This window comes from Cupressus sempervirens, chromosome 1, assembly GCF_028749045.1.
Source record: "Cupressus sempervirens isolate cs-2001-9-10 chromosome 1, ASM2874904v1, whole genome shotgun sequence".
NCBI lineage: Eukaryota > Viridiplantae > Streptophyta > Pinopsida > Cupressales > Cupressaceae > Cupressus > Cupressus sempervirens.
In genome coordinates this window covers 38,513,878-38,529,410 of record NC_143118.1, presented here as the reverse complement: position 1 = coordinate 38,529,410, position 15,533 = coordinate 38,513,878, and the positions used below count along the sequence as shown (strand labels likewise).

Here is a 15,533-nt window from a genome sequence, read left to right as displayed (position 1 = left end):
CCTAATGGCAATGTACTCGAGGGCAAGTACCTGACGATGATGTACCTAAGGGAAAATACCCAACAACACCTTTGACCCTCAATTGTCAGCTCCCTTCAGCACTTGACATCCTTCAGCTCCTGTTAGCATATGACCAAGTACCCATACAATACTTAAGCATCACCATAAGGTAAGTAGGTTACACCTATACAACAAAGTACTTGTAGGGTGATTGAGACTTCCACCTACAGAGTACGCTTTGGTTGTGTAGAAAAGTACACCCATACACTTCTGTAATAAACCTATCTGGTTATGGCTAAACAAACAACAAGTTCTCCAGCAAAATTCATGGGTCATTTTGTCAAACACTTTGCAAACAACCCAATTTCATTGTATTGTAAAATCTCTCATTTTTATTGCTTTGCATTCAAAACATGTGTATATGGAATTTAAAATACTAGAATATTTATACTTGTAAGCAAAAAGTTTAGTGAGTCCCAAGGCTGAAACTTACTGTCATTATCAAACTCAAGTACGCAAATTTCCATAAACTAATAACTACTTTATTCAATGCAAGTCTATTTACAATCATTATTAAAGAAACTGGAATTATAAATATCAAAATGTAATGGAATGAAGAACCTGATTTAAGGCACAATGATCATCCTTGTTATTTGCAAGAACTCATTCCCAAGTTTAGATGCCAGCATGTATACTAAAATCTCCCCTCTTTAATGTAGTTACGACCCTTACAATACTACAGCTTTTCCTCTCAAAACACAATGTAATTACGAATTGTAACCCTTGCCAACTCCCAACTCAGGGTGCAAATCAAGACACCAAATGTGAACCCCAAATAGGAAATCACAAGCCTCACTATAGCTAACGCAGGTCTCAAAATATGTATCGGTCTGCTCCCAAACACAAACCAAACAAAATTGCAAATGCTCAATTCTCACTTGCAGATATAAATTCGAGCTTGTCCAAGGCAATTGCAGCCGCCCTCAATGATTGTTATCTTTGTATGAATCTAAATTGCTGCTTGGAGGGAAAATAATCTTCCTCAAAATGCACATGATCAACCTCAAGTGTAAACACAAACCTTCAAGAAAATCTTCAGCAAACCAATTTCTTCCAATTCATTCAACAAACAATTAGAGACAAAACTCCTCCTTAGACAGAGAAATTACAGTAGGAGAGGAAGGCAAATTATATACCTCAGCATAATTTGCATATACCAAACTCAAAATTCTCAAAAATTATAATTCCAATCTCCCCAGTCACAAATAATCACAATAAGGAGATTTAGCCAATGAAACCACTATACCTCAGCAATGACTTCAAACCAGAGTAACGAGAATCGCGCTGAAATCGCGTGAATTGCCGATTCAGCGATCAGATTCATGCACCCCGATTTTTTTGGAGTCGGAAATCGTGATTGGCGATTTCATCGGGTGAATCGCCTGAATCGCATGTATCGGCGATTCACTCAAAAAATCGCCTGAATTGCCATTAGAAATCGCCAAAAATCGGCTGGCAACAGCATGCATGTTTAGTTGGAAATAATAAAAAATCACTTATGTTTTTTGCTTTCTTTTTTACCTTTCCTCTTTGTTATAACCCTAAAGGGCCTTCTAATTGTTAAGCATGACTAGAAGAGAGGAGAAGAGAAAAGAAGAACCATAGGTTATAAAAAAAATAAAAAATAAAAAAACGACGACAAATAAAAAATGTTTAGAATGCATAACGGATGATGTCCAAGGGAAGGGAAAGACATAATCAGGTAGTAAAACATCAACGGTTCCCAGAAAGAGTGTGGGATCAGAAGAAAATCACAAAAACACTGTGTTCCATATAGTTTTGTGTGTGTTTCAGAGTGCAAATTTGGTTTTGGCGACGAAGGCGCTGCCCCTCGACCCCGCCCTGTATCGCGACAGGGAGCGCGCCCAGGGCGCTGCCCCAGGACCCCGCGAGGGCGCTACCCCTCGACCCCGCTGGGGGCGTTGCCCCCTAGACCCCCAATCGTTGCGGTTATCAGTCGTGGGAAGTCTCACCAGTTGATGAGACCTGAAGCTGTTGCAGGCATGGAGTGGCTGTGGTGGAGAGAACAATAGAGCAAGCCTTTCGAGAGGGGTGATATGCTTTGAAGCACTTGGAGTAGGTGTTGGATGTGAAGCTGTCTTATAAAAACTCTTTACCCCATGTGGTAAACACAAACTTCCATGTTTATATATGTTAAGTTTCAACTTCTATTTGATGATGTTATAGTGTGTTTAAGTTATATTCAATAAAGGGTGCATGAAATAAGTCTTAAATTGTTAAAATCTCTACATTTAAAGGGTTTTTTTAAATTTGCCGATTCATCGTCGATTCACCCCCGATTCACGATTCGATTCGGCCGTGCCGATTCCGATACGATTCTGATTCTCGTTACTTTGCTTCAAACAATCTTTACAAACTCAAAAACCCTTATACTTCAGCAAGGGCACATGATTCAAAAAAATCAGAAAAAGCCACAAAGGCAACAAAAGCAAATAAATTATCCAAGCGTGTTTTTTCCAATGAAATGAGCTCCTATTTATAATCCCTTGTTGGTAAAAGTTTCCCAAAGAATTCCACTTCAAGAATTACGAAAGTTTCCCAAAAGAACTTAGCACTTGAAACTTTCCAACACACTCTTTTAGAAATATTCTTAATGTCATTATTATAATAACATAAATATTATTATAATAATGCAACTTAATTAATTTATTAATAAATAAGAGCTCATGCAAATATTAACCTCATCCACTGTAGGTGACGTCCAACTACCAAAGCCACTCACTGCACTGCCAAAAATAGACTTACAAAAAATAGTAAGTCCACAGCTAGGACCCCCAAACCACCCACTACACTGCCAAAAACAGGCTTACTAAAAATAGTAAGTCCACAACTACGAACCCCAAATCACTCTGTTAGCTCACAAGGGTCACTATGATGAGCTAACTCCATCAACTACACAGACTTGTCAAAAATGGGGACATTACAACTTCCAAACACTCTATATGATAATGTAGGTTGTTACTTCAATTGAAACATGATGAAGCATCCAACCGTAGATAATTCCTCCATCAATAATATTATTGTAGATTCAAGGATGAATCATCAACACAGAGTATGCATCACCACCAACATTGAATGGCCAAGAACTAGATATTTGCATTTCGAATGATAAGAATATAGCTTAGAGTACATCAAATTTGTCTTTAACTAAAGACTTAATAGATTTAAGCCACAGGCAGAATAGGGTGAGGAGTCAATCCCACCAAAATTGTGAATGCCAGAATAGGGATGATCTTGCACCTTCGAAACAGTGAACAAGATTGAATTAAAACTGGAATTGTAAATACATAAGAAACATAAGACTTCACCATGACTTCCTACAATGCCAATCACAACCTTGTAAAGAGCTCCATGAAGTTTCCCAAAGGATTACAAGCAAACCAACATTAGAAATTTATTACTTTTTATTTTATAATTAAATTAATTAAATAAAGGTTCCTTAAAATATTACTAAATTTGGGACCACTTAATCAATCAATTTAATTTAGTCATTTGAATATTTTGGGAACATTAGAATCTCCTAGCCCAAGCATTGCTTGCCCTCAAGCAATTGCAAACTCAGATGATCCAAAACATGTTCGCTCTCCTATGTGGCATTTTTAGTCAGTAGATCCTTTCGACGGACTAGGTACTCCTAATGGTGCATGACCTGAGCTTCCTCTCTCCAGCATCAATGACCTATGCAGGCTCCAATGGAAGTTTTCCATCTTCGTCAATAGGTGGGAGTTCCTTAGAAACCGTAACACACTGCCCAACTGCCTTCCTGAGGCAGGAAACATGAAAGACGTGAACTTTCTTCTGGAAGCTTCAACTTGTAGGCAACTTCTCCCACTCTTCGTACCACCCTATATGGTCCATAGAAGCAAGGCTTTAGCTTCTTGGCACCACTTTTCTTCAAGAGGATGATTGTATGTCCAATTGTAGTCGGGGGAAACTAGATCTCCTACTTCAAAACTCCACTCAACCTTGTGCTTACTGGCATATATCTTTTGCTGATTCTAAGTCAACTATAGGTTATCCTTGAAAGACTAAAAGATATCCAAACTCTCTTGCAACCAATTCTTAGTCCTTGGTGCATGAGTTGTGTCTAATGCCAAATCCACAAATGATGAAGCCTCATAACCATAATGTACCTTGAACAATGACATACCTATTGACATGTGGTAGGTAGTGTTGTAATAGTGGTCTCCTAAATGAAGCCAACAGATCCACACATTTTGATGTGTTCTAACCTAGTCACTCAGGTAGCTCTCCAACTACTTGTTCACAATCTCTCTCTAACCATCCATCTACGAGTGGTAGCTCATACTCGAAAACTCTGTACCTACCAAGTGAGAAAGTTCCATCCAAAAAGTATTGAGGAAACAACTATCGTTGTCACTAACTATGTTCTTTGGAAGGTTATGCACACGGAACACCTCTTGGCAGAACAACTTTACCACCTATGCTCCCTAGAATCTCGTGAAAATGGAAAAGAAATGGGTGTATTTGGTAAGCGATGTACCACATCATAAATACAATCCTTCCCTTGCACCAAGGGAAGTCCAGTGATGAATTCCATCGAGATGCTTTCCCATTTTTTATCAAGTAATGGCAAAGGCTGAAGCAGCCCTGTAAGCAAGGTATGCTCAAATTTATTCTGTTGGCAGATGGCACATTCCCTTGCGTACTGCACTACATCATCTTTGAGGCCCTTCGAAAAGAACCTCTCCCAAATTTGCCGATAGCTCTTGACCTAGATCAAAACCCTTAACCTCATGTCCATCAAAGAATGTTAATCAGAACCTCCTGTGGCAAAGCATAAAGAAACCTCCGTTTCAAATCATAAGAAGACATTGTAGTGTGTTAAATATATGTTAAGTTTTGCATTCAATTCCAACGGAGTTACAGTCAAGCAGGGTGCAAGTTCTGAGGGACTTTTGACAGAAGAGATACCAGTTACTCACAGCACTGAACAAACTAAACGGATCATAAGAATCTTTAAAAAAAATACACACACAACAAACAACAAAATTATGCTCATAATTTTCTTCCCGTGAATTGAACAACAGATATAATTTGGTATCTTACTGTTTTGGATGGCGTGCTGCAACCCAAATTAACCAAGCGTTGTGGTAAAGACTTTGATACAGACGTTCTTGGAATTCTTCTCGGCGTCTTCGCAATTTCATTGCCATTGGAATCCACGGGAACTCGCCGAGGCTGCCATACAAATCCATCAAACTTCCATTTATACCTTTGCACTTATTCCCTGAATGGAACCGATTAAATTGAAAAAAAAAACCAAGAATGCAAATATTACCGTGGGCAGTGATCGTTTAGGAGTTTTGGCAAACTCCCGGATAATGCTCAGCGTCTCTCCTGTCTGAATATTTTGTTTACTAAAAATTCAGCATTAGATGTGGTCTCCGAGTTAACACACCAAAATAGGTAAAACTAGCGGTATGAGAAGAAATTACCCTTTTTGCGGACATGTGGGCTCTGAATGCTGTCCACCTTTCACTTCACAGGACTTGGAAGCTCACGGTTTGCACAAACCCTCTATTCTGAAAATGATGAAATTATAAATCAGAGATGTTCAATAATATAGGCTGTGTAATTGAATAGCTGTCGAATTCGACCGTTTGAATGGTATTTGAATGGGATATAGGAGTTAATTCAGCCGCTTGAATGGCTTTTCCGACTAAACCGTTCGATTAGGTTTTTTCCTTAATTAATTTTTTGGGAGTTTTTTAAATGTCAATTTGCGTCCTGGAAGAAAAAGAAGAAACATTTGATCGTTTGCATTTATTTTGAGTTCTCTAATTTTATTATATATATATATACACACCTTCTCTATCTCTTCATCTCTTCCCTTTGTCCCTCTTCCAATGTTCTATTACTCATCTCTCTATCACTTTGTCTCTCTATCTATAGATTTGCCTATCTCTGTAGGCAATGTACTATTGCATTTACTTCTCTAAAACTATTCAATTATTATATTTATTTTGACCAATCAAGAGTAACTATTTTTTCATTAATTGAATATTTTTAAAATTTTGAAACTTATTTTTTTATTTTCTATATTATATGAGTTATTTATCCTGAATACAATTGGTTGATTTAATTTTGTATTATAGGAGCCCTTTTATGAAAACTCCTTCATATTGATTTTTTTTTACCAAATTTTAGGTAATTTATATGAATAGTCAATATTAATATAATTTTATTAAATAAAACTATATAATTATATAAATAAATCTATTAATAATTTTATCATATATAAATATACATTCTGAACAACTAAATTATAATATTCACATCTTATAAATAAATATTACAATTTTAACTATATATATATATATATATATATATAATCACTATAATATAATAATACTATATTTTATGTACAATATAATTAATATCTTATAATGGAATTAAATATATATTACAATATATCTAACATTGTCTAATATAATCTTATCATTTAGAATTTTTTTTTGTACAATACAACTTAAAACTATAATTTTAAGCAAGCAAGAGCCTACAACATAATGGTAAATTGTGAGCCTCTTATCGAAGAGGTCTTGGGTTTGAACCTACTTGTGCTTAATAAAAATAATAATTAATCTTGGCTTCAATCTCTTACAATAAAAAAGAAAACTATAATTTTAAGCTACTTATTACTAAAATATTTATTCTATTAAAATTAAAATATATACATGCTATTACAATTTTTTTTACAATATTATTTTCAACTACTAACGGCAAGTACAAGCCATTGTGTGGCACTTGTTCTATTTTTAATGCTCAACAATTCATGTCAGCATTGAAGGTTTATTGGATGTATAATAGTTATAATAATAATAGCATTGATAAAGTCTGTAAAAGTTTGTCGTAAAAGTTGTATACAAGATAAAATTTATGATTCTTTATCAAAAATAATTATTTATGTTGGAGTTGGTAGTAATCTTATAACTTCAATAAATATTTGTTAGTAAATGCCTCAAGTTGTATACAAGATAAAATTTATGATTCTTTATCAAAAATAATTATTTATGTTGGAGTTGGTAGTAATCTTATAACTTCAATAAATATTTGTTAGTAAATGCCTCACATCTAAAGAGAGAAAGCTATGATTGTGATACACAACCTTGAAAAATATGAGTTGATACATACAAACATTTGATATTATGACTAGCCCATATTGAAATTGATTGGTTCAACTAGACAAATTACAATGGATGAAAGAATGCTTACAAAAACATAAAGATAAAATATGAGATGAAATCTTAGGTAAGGATTAAGTTAGATCATGACCAATGTCCTCATATATGGCTTGAGACAACATAATCTAAATATAGCTTAATTTGTTAATAGATAAATGATTACAAGTTTAGCTTAAGGTGCAATAAAGTAACAAGGGCCTATGTAATTAATATATGGTTAATTATTTAATGTATTATTACACTACATCAATAGCAACCATAAAATTTAGTGATGTCAAGCTAATTAGAAACAACAAGAGATGGAGATTGGGTCTTGATTTGAGGAGTAGGAACAAGAATGTAGCCTTCAAACTATTAGAACATATAAGACCAATGATATACTCGAGCTACTTTATAGTATCATCATAAAGGGTAGACAATCCATATTTGCAAAGGGAATGATACAATCTATAATGGGATCCTATAGAAACAGAGAGATATGAATTTCTTCATTAAACTCCCAAAGTGAAGTCCAAATTGATTGGGGAAAACCAATATCTGATGCAACATACAACATTGGTTTCAACTATAATAAATAACTCTTATATCACGATCAACAATGTTACCCCAACTCAATCTACTCCTTACCATGGTTAGTTCAATCATGAATCCATATAAACAAGACAAAATATCACATCGCCTAATATATGTTAGTACATTGTTTCATTAAGATTCATTATTATCCTTTGAAAGGATATTGAATTAAAAATCCATGATAGCTCCTCAAGAGGAAAAACAAATAGATACTTGTGCCATCTTAAAATGGAAGCACTTGCTTTGTGAGACCTTGTAACCCTCTTTTTAACAGTCACCTAGATCTATGGATGCACTTATTCTCTTATTGTTTTTGGTTCTCAAGTTTTTGCCTACTTTTTGTTATGCTTTTGTATATGAGTTCCTAGTGTGCATCTTGAGGTGTACAATCCTTGAGTTAAGGCTTGAGGTCATCACTAATCCTCAAGTAAGCGATTACCTCATTTGTGACCCCTGGCAAGGGATGCAATTGCCCCTTACCTAAGGCATTTACATTGAATCATGAGCCTTTTTTTGGGTTTCAATTTGTTTATCACCTTATTGAGCCAGCCTTTCTTATTTTTTGTTCTAAAATTGATATTAAAGAAGGCATTCTCTCTTCATTTGGGCATCCATTACAATCCATGATAATCTATGATAAGTGCAAGCATTCATTAATTTCCATCAAACATTTAGTTGAGAGTAAAAATCATCGAAGGCATCATCCATTCAAGCAAGCTTTCAAGGAGCATTCTAGATTTCAATCCTTCTAGCATTTGTAATGCTCAAATTTTTGAACCAAAAACACTCATAGATTTTACATTTTAATGTATTTACTTAAATTTGAACCTTGACTCAAATGTATTCAACCACATATTCATAAATAGCAAAATGATGCAACCAAGGTCAATTTTTTAAAAAATGTTTTTTTTCTTCTTTACAATACATTTAATCAACACTATGATACAAAAATTAGTAACATTGTTGCTATTCTTTTCACATTAATACCATAGAACTTAATCTTACACCTATGTTTTTTCAACCCTCAAATATCGAAAGAACATATTACATTTTTTTTTTCACTAATATGACATGAACCAACATGTATACATCACATCCACTTTCTTTTCTCTACCATATTAAAATACATTGACGCAAGGAGGGATGAAGAACTAAGGCCAAAGGCACACCCAACAATCCAAACCACCCTACAGAGTAAACACAACAGAAGCTAACACACAAAGAGAACAACACCAAAGAGAGAGAGAACGAAACACTTTTATTGAATTTTCAAGTAATCAGCATGCATGCCTAGCTATAAGGCCTTTTAGGTTACAACCAGATACAAAATACATTCAAGATCCATGATCCAACTTCAAATTCCCACTTCTAGACACATATGCCACAAACTTTTGAAAACCCTCTCAGTTCTGCTCCAACTTCTCTACTCCTAACCTAAGCCTAAATACCCTATTTATTCTTGCCAAAATGACTTACAGAAGATTCTAAAACATTACATAATAGAAAGGCCAACCTAGAAAGGTCTAAACACATCCCAAGACAAGATCCTATCATTAAATTCATGTTTGGAATTAGACACACAAGTCATATCCCACTAAGAACCAAAACACAGAAAACTCGACTAAATAAGGAATCAAGCATCAACAAATAACAAGCTCACTTGGCACATGAAGGAACACTCAGCCAATACTGGATAACTTGGCAAACACTAGATAGCTTGGTACACCCTAGATAACTTAGCACACACTAGATAACTCGGTAAATACTACAGAGTGAAATAGTATAACACATTAATTCGAATATTAACATGACTTGGGATAACTGTTGTTGATCTTAGATTAGTTTTGACAAATGAGTGTCTATACACTTAAGTCATTTACTTAGTTCATGTCAAATAAGTAACATATGTCGAGCATAACAGATAAGATAGAGCATGTCGAGTAAATAGTGAGTACCGAGCCACTCAAGTGTCGAGTCCCTCAAATACTGAGTAGATAGTATGTACTGAGTGATTCATGTGTTGAGCAAGTAGTGCATGCCGAGTCATTTAGATGTCGAGTGATAGCATTGAAGTTACAGTTAGTGTCGAGCACCAGGGACTTCAGATGCTGAGTAATACAATTTTGACATAGTTGTTTGTATTGGTACAAACTACTACGTAAACCATTTTTGAGTTAGCTTAAGTATTGTTTTACAATCTTTGTTGATAAGGACAAACCTTAATTGTGAATCCCTATGCATTACATGCATCCAATCAAAAAAAGGGAAGGTTTAAGCGACAATATGGGTGAATCACTACCATTGATTTATACCTAACCCTAAATCACCTAGGTCTTCTTAAAGAAGATAAAACCTAAACTTTAAAAAGGAATGCTAAGGAGAATTGAAGTGAGTTTTTGCATGTGCAAAAAAAGCATTCATGGTGATTAAGGTGTTATGAATTGAGTTACATTACAGAATTAGTTAAAGGAGAATAGAGGAAAGGAATCAGAGGACAACAACAGTACATTTGATAAAAAAGGGTCAAGTAAATATTAGTATAGAAGTGATCTGACATCAAGCAGTAGAGTGCTAACCGAAGGATCATTGTTGAGACATTCTAATAGGTGAATCACTTAAATCTCTTAATAGAGTAGTCTCAAAAAGTTGTTGTAAATCCTTTAATAAGGTGCTTACTTCATTGTAAGTTAAAGTCCTCTTATGAGGTACACTTTTAGCAGGGTGTTTAAATCTTTTAATAGGGTAAGATCTAACAATCGTGTAAGCCTTTAACAGGGTAGATTATGTTTCATGGTCAAACATTGTAACCTTCATTGGATACACTTTATTACTACAATAGTGAAGATTTGTGGGTGTCATCCCCACCCTAGTTTTACCTTCTCCTTGGAGGGTTTTTGGGTAACCAAATATCTTGTGTCATACATGTGTTGAATATTTTACTTTCATGCTATGGATGTATTTTCTTAATTTGGTATTTTAGTTTATATGCATAGATTGTGAGGTGGATGTGTGGTGAATAGTTTTAAGTGTTGATTCACCCACACCCCCCCCCCCCCTTTCTCAAAGTTTACTTCCCTATTGTATTTCCAAAAATTGGTATCAGAGCACAATTATCTGAAAGAAAAGCTTTGCAGCTTTGAGGAAAGATCTTGAAGATGGAAGTCTACAAGTTGGGAAAGACTATTGAGAACTAGACAATTGAAATACAACTTGCCCTCATCAGCGAAACGAAGCAAGAGATGAGTTAAAGAGATCATTGAAGAAAAAGAAGGAAATTGCTATTGAAGAGAATGACACACAATACCAAGAGATTGACACTACTAAATTATTTGCAAATGGAAACTATAATAAATTTGATGCAATAGTTGCAAATCTGATGGAAAAGAATGGAACCCTAACTAAGGAGGTCAAAAATCTAAAGAGAGAACAAGAAGTCCAATCAATATTGTTATGTGAAGTGACCGAGCAGAAAAAGAAATCTGAAGAGGACAAAGTCATGATTGAAGATGACAAAAGGATTCTAACCAACATACTAGAAGAGAAAACATTAAAGGTTGTAAGAATTTGCCTTAGGGAAAAATCACCCAAGACTAAGAAGCTCAACAACTAGCACAAAATAGACCAATAGAGTATGATCAGAATAACAATATGAAATTCAATTGATGTACAAGTTCACTAGGAGTGCCTAAATATAAAGGCCTCTAGATAGAATGACTAGGAGTTAGCAATATGATAAGCCTCATAACTATGCACATGTCCACCAAAAGTGGATTATCCTCCATTGAGTACAGGAGTTAGTGCAATGATGAGATGATAAGCCTACAAAGGTGTGTCATGTAAAATTATGCTGTAGACACCATGTTCTTAATTAAGAGTGCAAATAACTGTGTTGTCAACATGACAACTCAGTTAATTATGAAAACTCTAGTATTGTAGACACCATGTGCTAAATTAGAGTTTCTTACTCCTGTGTTGTCAACATGACAGCTCATATGAGTACGCAAACTCCTAGGTGTCTATCCTAATAAATAATAAAATAATGCATTTATCCTAAGTAAACTTAAATAAAGTGTAATAAATAATTATTTACACTAACACCCCCCTTAAGTGCAACTTAGGGGAAGACACTTAAGCTCACAAAAGCCATGATGAAATGCAGAATGGGTCCAAGCTACTAGGCCATGTTAGGTACCTAAGTAAAAATGCAATGAAATCTCTAGGGAAAACCCTCCCCCAAAAAGAGAGATATGTACAATATATAAGAGAAGAGTCATGTGACCCCCCCTGGTGAAAAATCCCTCACCTTCGAGAGATCTCGCAAATGAAGATACTTGACCTCTATGAAGGGCTTGGTGAATATGTCAGCTATTTGTTGCTCTATAGGACAATACTGCAATGCAATGACCTGCTCATGAATCAACTCTTTGATGTAGTGCATATGAACCTCAATATGTTTGGTACACTAATGTTGCACTAGATGTTTTGAGATTTCAATAGCACTCTAATTATCACAATGTAGGACTATGGGTCTAGGTAGATCAAAACTAAACTCCTTTAGAATCGGTTGCAACCAAATAGCTTCTATTGCCACATTCACAGCTCCTCGATACTCAACCTTAGTTGATGAAAGAGCAATGGTGTTATGCTTTTTACTCTACCAAAAAATGGGGTCAGAACCAAGATGAAACATATATCCTGAAGTAGACTTGCAAGAATCAATATTTCCTGCATAGTCTAAGTCTATATAACCCACTAACTGGAGTCCAATACCAGCTGCATAACATATCCCTATATGTAAGAAAATTTAACCTGTTGGGAACAAGAGCAAACAAGCACACATTAGTTGCAATAGATACATCAAGCATTCAAAATAAAACAAACACAACTAATGCTATGCTTGATTTTGCAACTCAAAGCAACCAAAAAGCCAAGTCCTCATGCAACCTCAAATAGCTCAACAAAGGCACCCATGAAAGGCCCTGTTGGTGTGTTTTAGATTGGAGAGATTTTGATGTTCTCTCCCAAAACACAACTATTTGAATCCCAAGGTTGTAAAATGCAAATGATAATGATCCTATACTAAGATGAATGGAGAATGCTTCAAACAATGGCTATGGAAGCAACCATGCTTGAGAGCATTCAAATGGATATGGAGGTGGATACAAGAAAAAAAACTAATCTAACAATGCAAGATGAAATGAAATCTATCAACTACCAAGGGTTAGTAACAATGCAACTATGAAAATCACTACAAAGCTCTAATACCAAACTAGCATATAACAATGCATATGAGGGAGATGTAAAATGCTTGAGACAAGAGCTCTATTTATAGGCTTGAGAGAGGCCTTGGTGAGGTGGCATCTATGTGGCATCCACATAGATGCCACAAGGGAGACATGTAGGCAAGTCATGCAAGTGGTCAACATTCAAAGTTTGCTCACACATGTGTGAGCAAACTTGAAGGAAGGAGTGGGGGACAAAGGTGTAAGAGGTGTGGAAGGTGTGAGAGGTGTGAGAAGTGTGAGGGTTCCTCACACATGTGTGAGCACACACTTAGGAATAAAAGGGGGTTTAGCAAGGTGTTTAGGATAAATAAGTGGGATTAAGAAGTGGGCAGGCTTAGAAGGATGAAAGTGATGGCTGCAGACTAACTTTTAAGATAGGTTTAAGACTAAATTAAATAGGATTTAATTTAATCATAGGTTTAGAGAATTTAATGGAAATAGAGGGAATTAAATAAATGAGATTTATTTAAAAGAGGATTTATGGGGGATCATGCATTAAATAAATTTAATACATTAAGGATGGAAGTATTTAAATTAAATTTAAATACATTAGAAAAGTGAACCTATTTAATTAAATAAGTAGAGGAATATGACAAATATAATTAATTAGTAAATAATTAATTATAATGTCAAAGGAAATATTAAATAAATTAATATATTGTTTAGGACAATTTTAAGTGTCTATATTTTGTGCCTTTTTGATGTGATGTCGAGGTGACATTACATCAAAGAAAAGAAAATATAGGTTGCCCTAGAAAGGATAGGAGTCCTAGGAGTTGCGTCATAGTGATGATAGGGGGAGGAGAGTGCCCCCTCAAGGAAATGGGGTGAAAAAGGAATATATTTTGCCCCATTTTCTCAAAAATAGACATGGGAAGGAAAATGGAAAGAGAAAAGGCTTAAAAGATGACCTTGCATGACTTGTTGGTAAGAGTGGAATGAAGCAGGGTGAATTGGATAATGGTTAATCTAAATGCAATTGAACTACATGAATGCATGGGATTCAGTTGTGTTCATATGGTAGAGCACACCCTAGTTTGATATTGCAAGAGGAGTTATGCATCAAATGCTATAGTAGCATAAATGACAAGATTCCTTTGCGTGGACTAGACTCTCGACACAATAAATGTAGGTTTCAGAGTCATGATGGAACAAATGACATATACACACTGGAGAGGTCTAGGCACACCCAAAGTCTTGTTAGGGATCTTGGTCGAAAGTGTGCTAACCCATTGCCCCTAGTGAGCAATGCATAACCATAACTTGAAAACTAATAGAGATGTGCTAAAGAATCATAAAAATAGATCATATCGCAAAATGACATGTGTAATTAGGTTAAACCGTTCAAATTATACCAAGATATTGAAGATCGAGACAACATGGGGAGGCTATCACTGACACACAAAGATAAAATCAACAAAAGACCTTATGACCAAGTAGTCATTCAATCCACCGTTCTTTCCATAAACATTATTCTAATAGTGAAAGTTGTTAAGCTTGTGTAGGAAGGATTCATCATGTAAGGCAAAAATTGATTGTTTGATTGAATTGTATAGCAATATTTGTGATTTTTTGCTGGCAATGATAGTGAAAGGAATGATGTTCTCAAATCATTTAGTCTCAATGTGAATTTGCATAAGTTTGTTTGCAATCACTATTTGATAAGCTCAATTTGATGGGTTGAAGCTTAGTGTCATGAGATAAATAATAGAAATTGGATAAGACATGATAAGATAATGGATGAATTGAATTGGAATGGAAGGGGAATGCGAAAGATAAAGTGATAAATGTTCTCTAGAAGAAAGTGTGTTTAATGGAAGACTATAAATTTGATCAAGGTATATATAAATAGATGGAAAAATGAAGGAATTGATTATGGAAATGATTTGAATGAAATGATTAGAAGAAGGGAATATGATTAGATTAGAGGAGAAATGAATTGATTGAATGGATTGGAAGAAGTAAAAAATTGATGGAAGGTGGAATAGATTAGAACCAATGACAAGGGATAAACAAGGAACGATAAATGGATGGGAATGATGGAGATATCTGAATGGAGGAATAGTATGGAGGATCAAAGGATATGGTATCAAACAATGGGGAACCAAGGACCATGTTTCAAAGGAGTTCAAATGCCCCATACCAAGGATAGGAAAATGGAAGAAAAGATGGTGGGAAAGGATGTGTGGAAATGGAAAGATGGTGTAAAGGCTATTGTATGGAGGAAGGGAAGGCATGTGGATGTTCAAAGCATGGATGAACAATTTTTTGTTGTGCCTCTAGTATGGATCATGAGCATAGGTATGAAAGTGGAATGAATAAGGGATATGGGAGGGAGGGTATGAAATAGGCATAATGATATGAAGAGTATGGATGAAATGTGGAA

General features: G+C 35.1%; 1 protein-coding gene across 1 annotated transcript in view; it reads right to left on the bottom strand.

The window, feature by feature from the left end:
• Positions 1 to 15,533, bottom strand: part of LOC149576062 (uncharacterized) — a 109,558-nt gene that overhangs the window by 19,669 nt on the left and 74,356 nt on the right. The window contains exons 2-4 of the mRNA XM_089816219.1: positions 5,541 to 5,584; positions 5,384 to 5,446; positions 5,152 to 5,283 (exon numbers count right to left, since the gene is read on the bottom strand). Of these exons, the coding sequence (XP_089672345.1) occupies positions 5,152 to 5,283; positions 5,384 to 5,446; positions 5,541 to 5,555 (210 nt within the window). The 5' untranslated portion in view covers positions 5,556 to 5,584. The remainder of the gene's footprint in view (positions 1 to 5,151; positions 5,284 to 5,383; positions 5,447 to 5,540; positions 5,585 to 15,533) is intronic.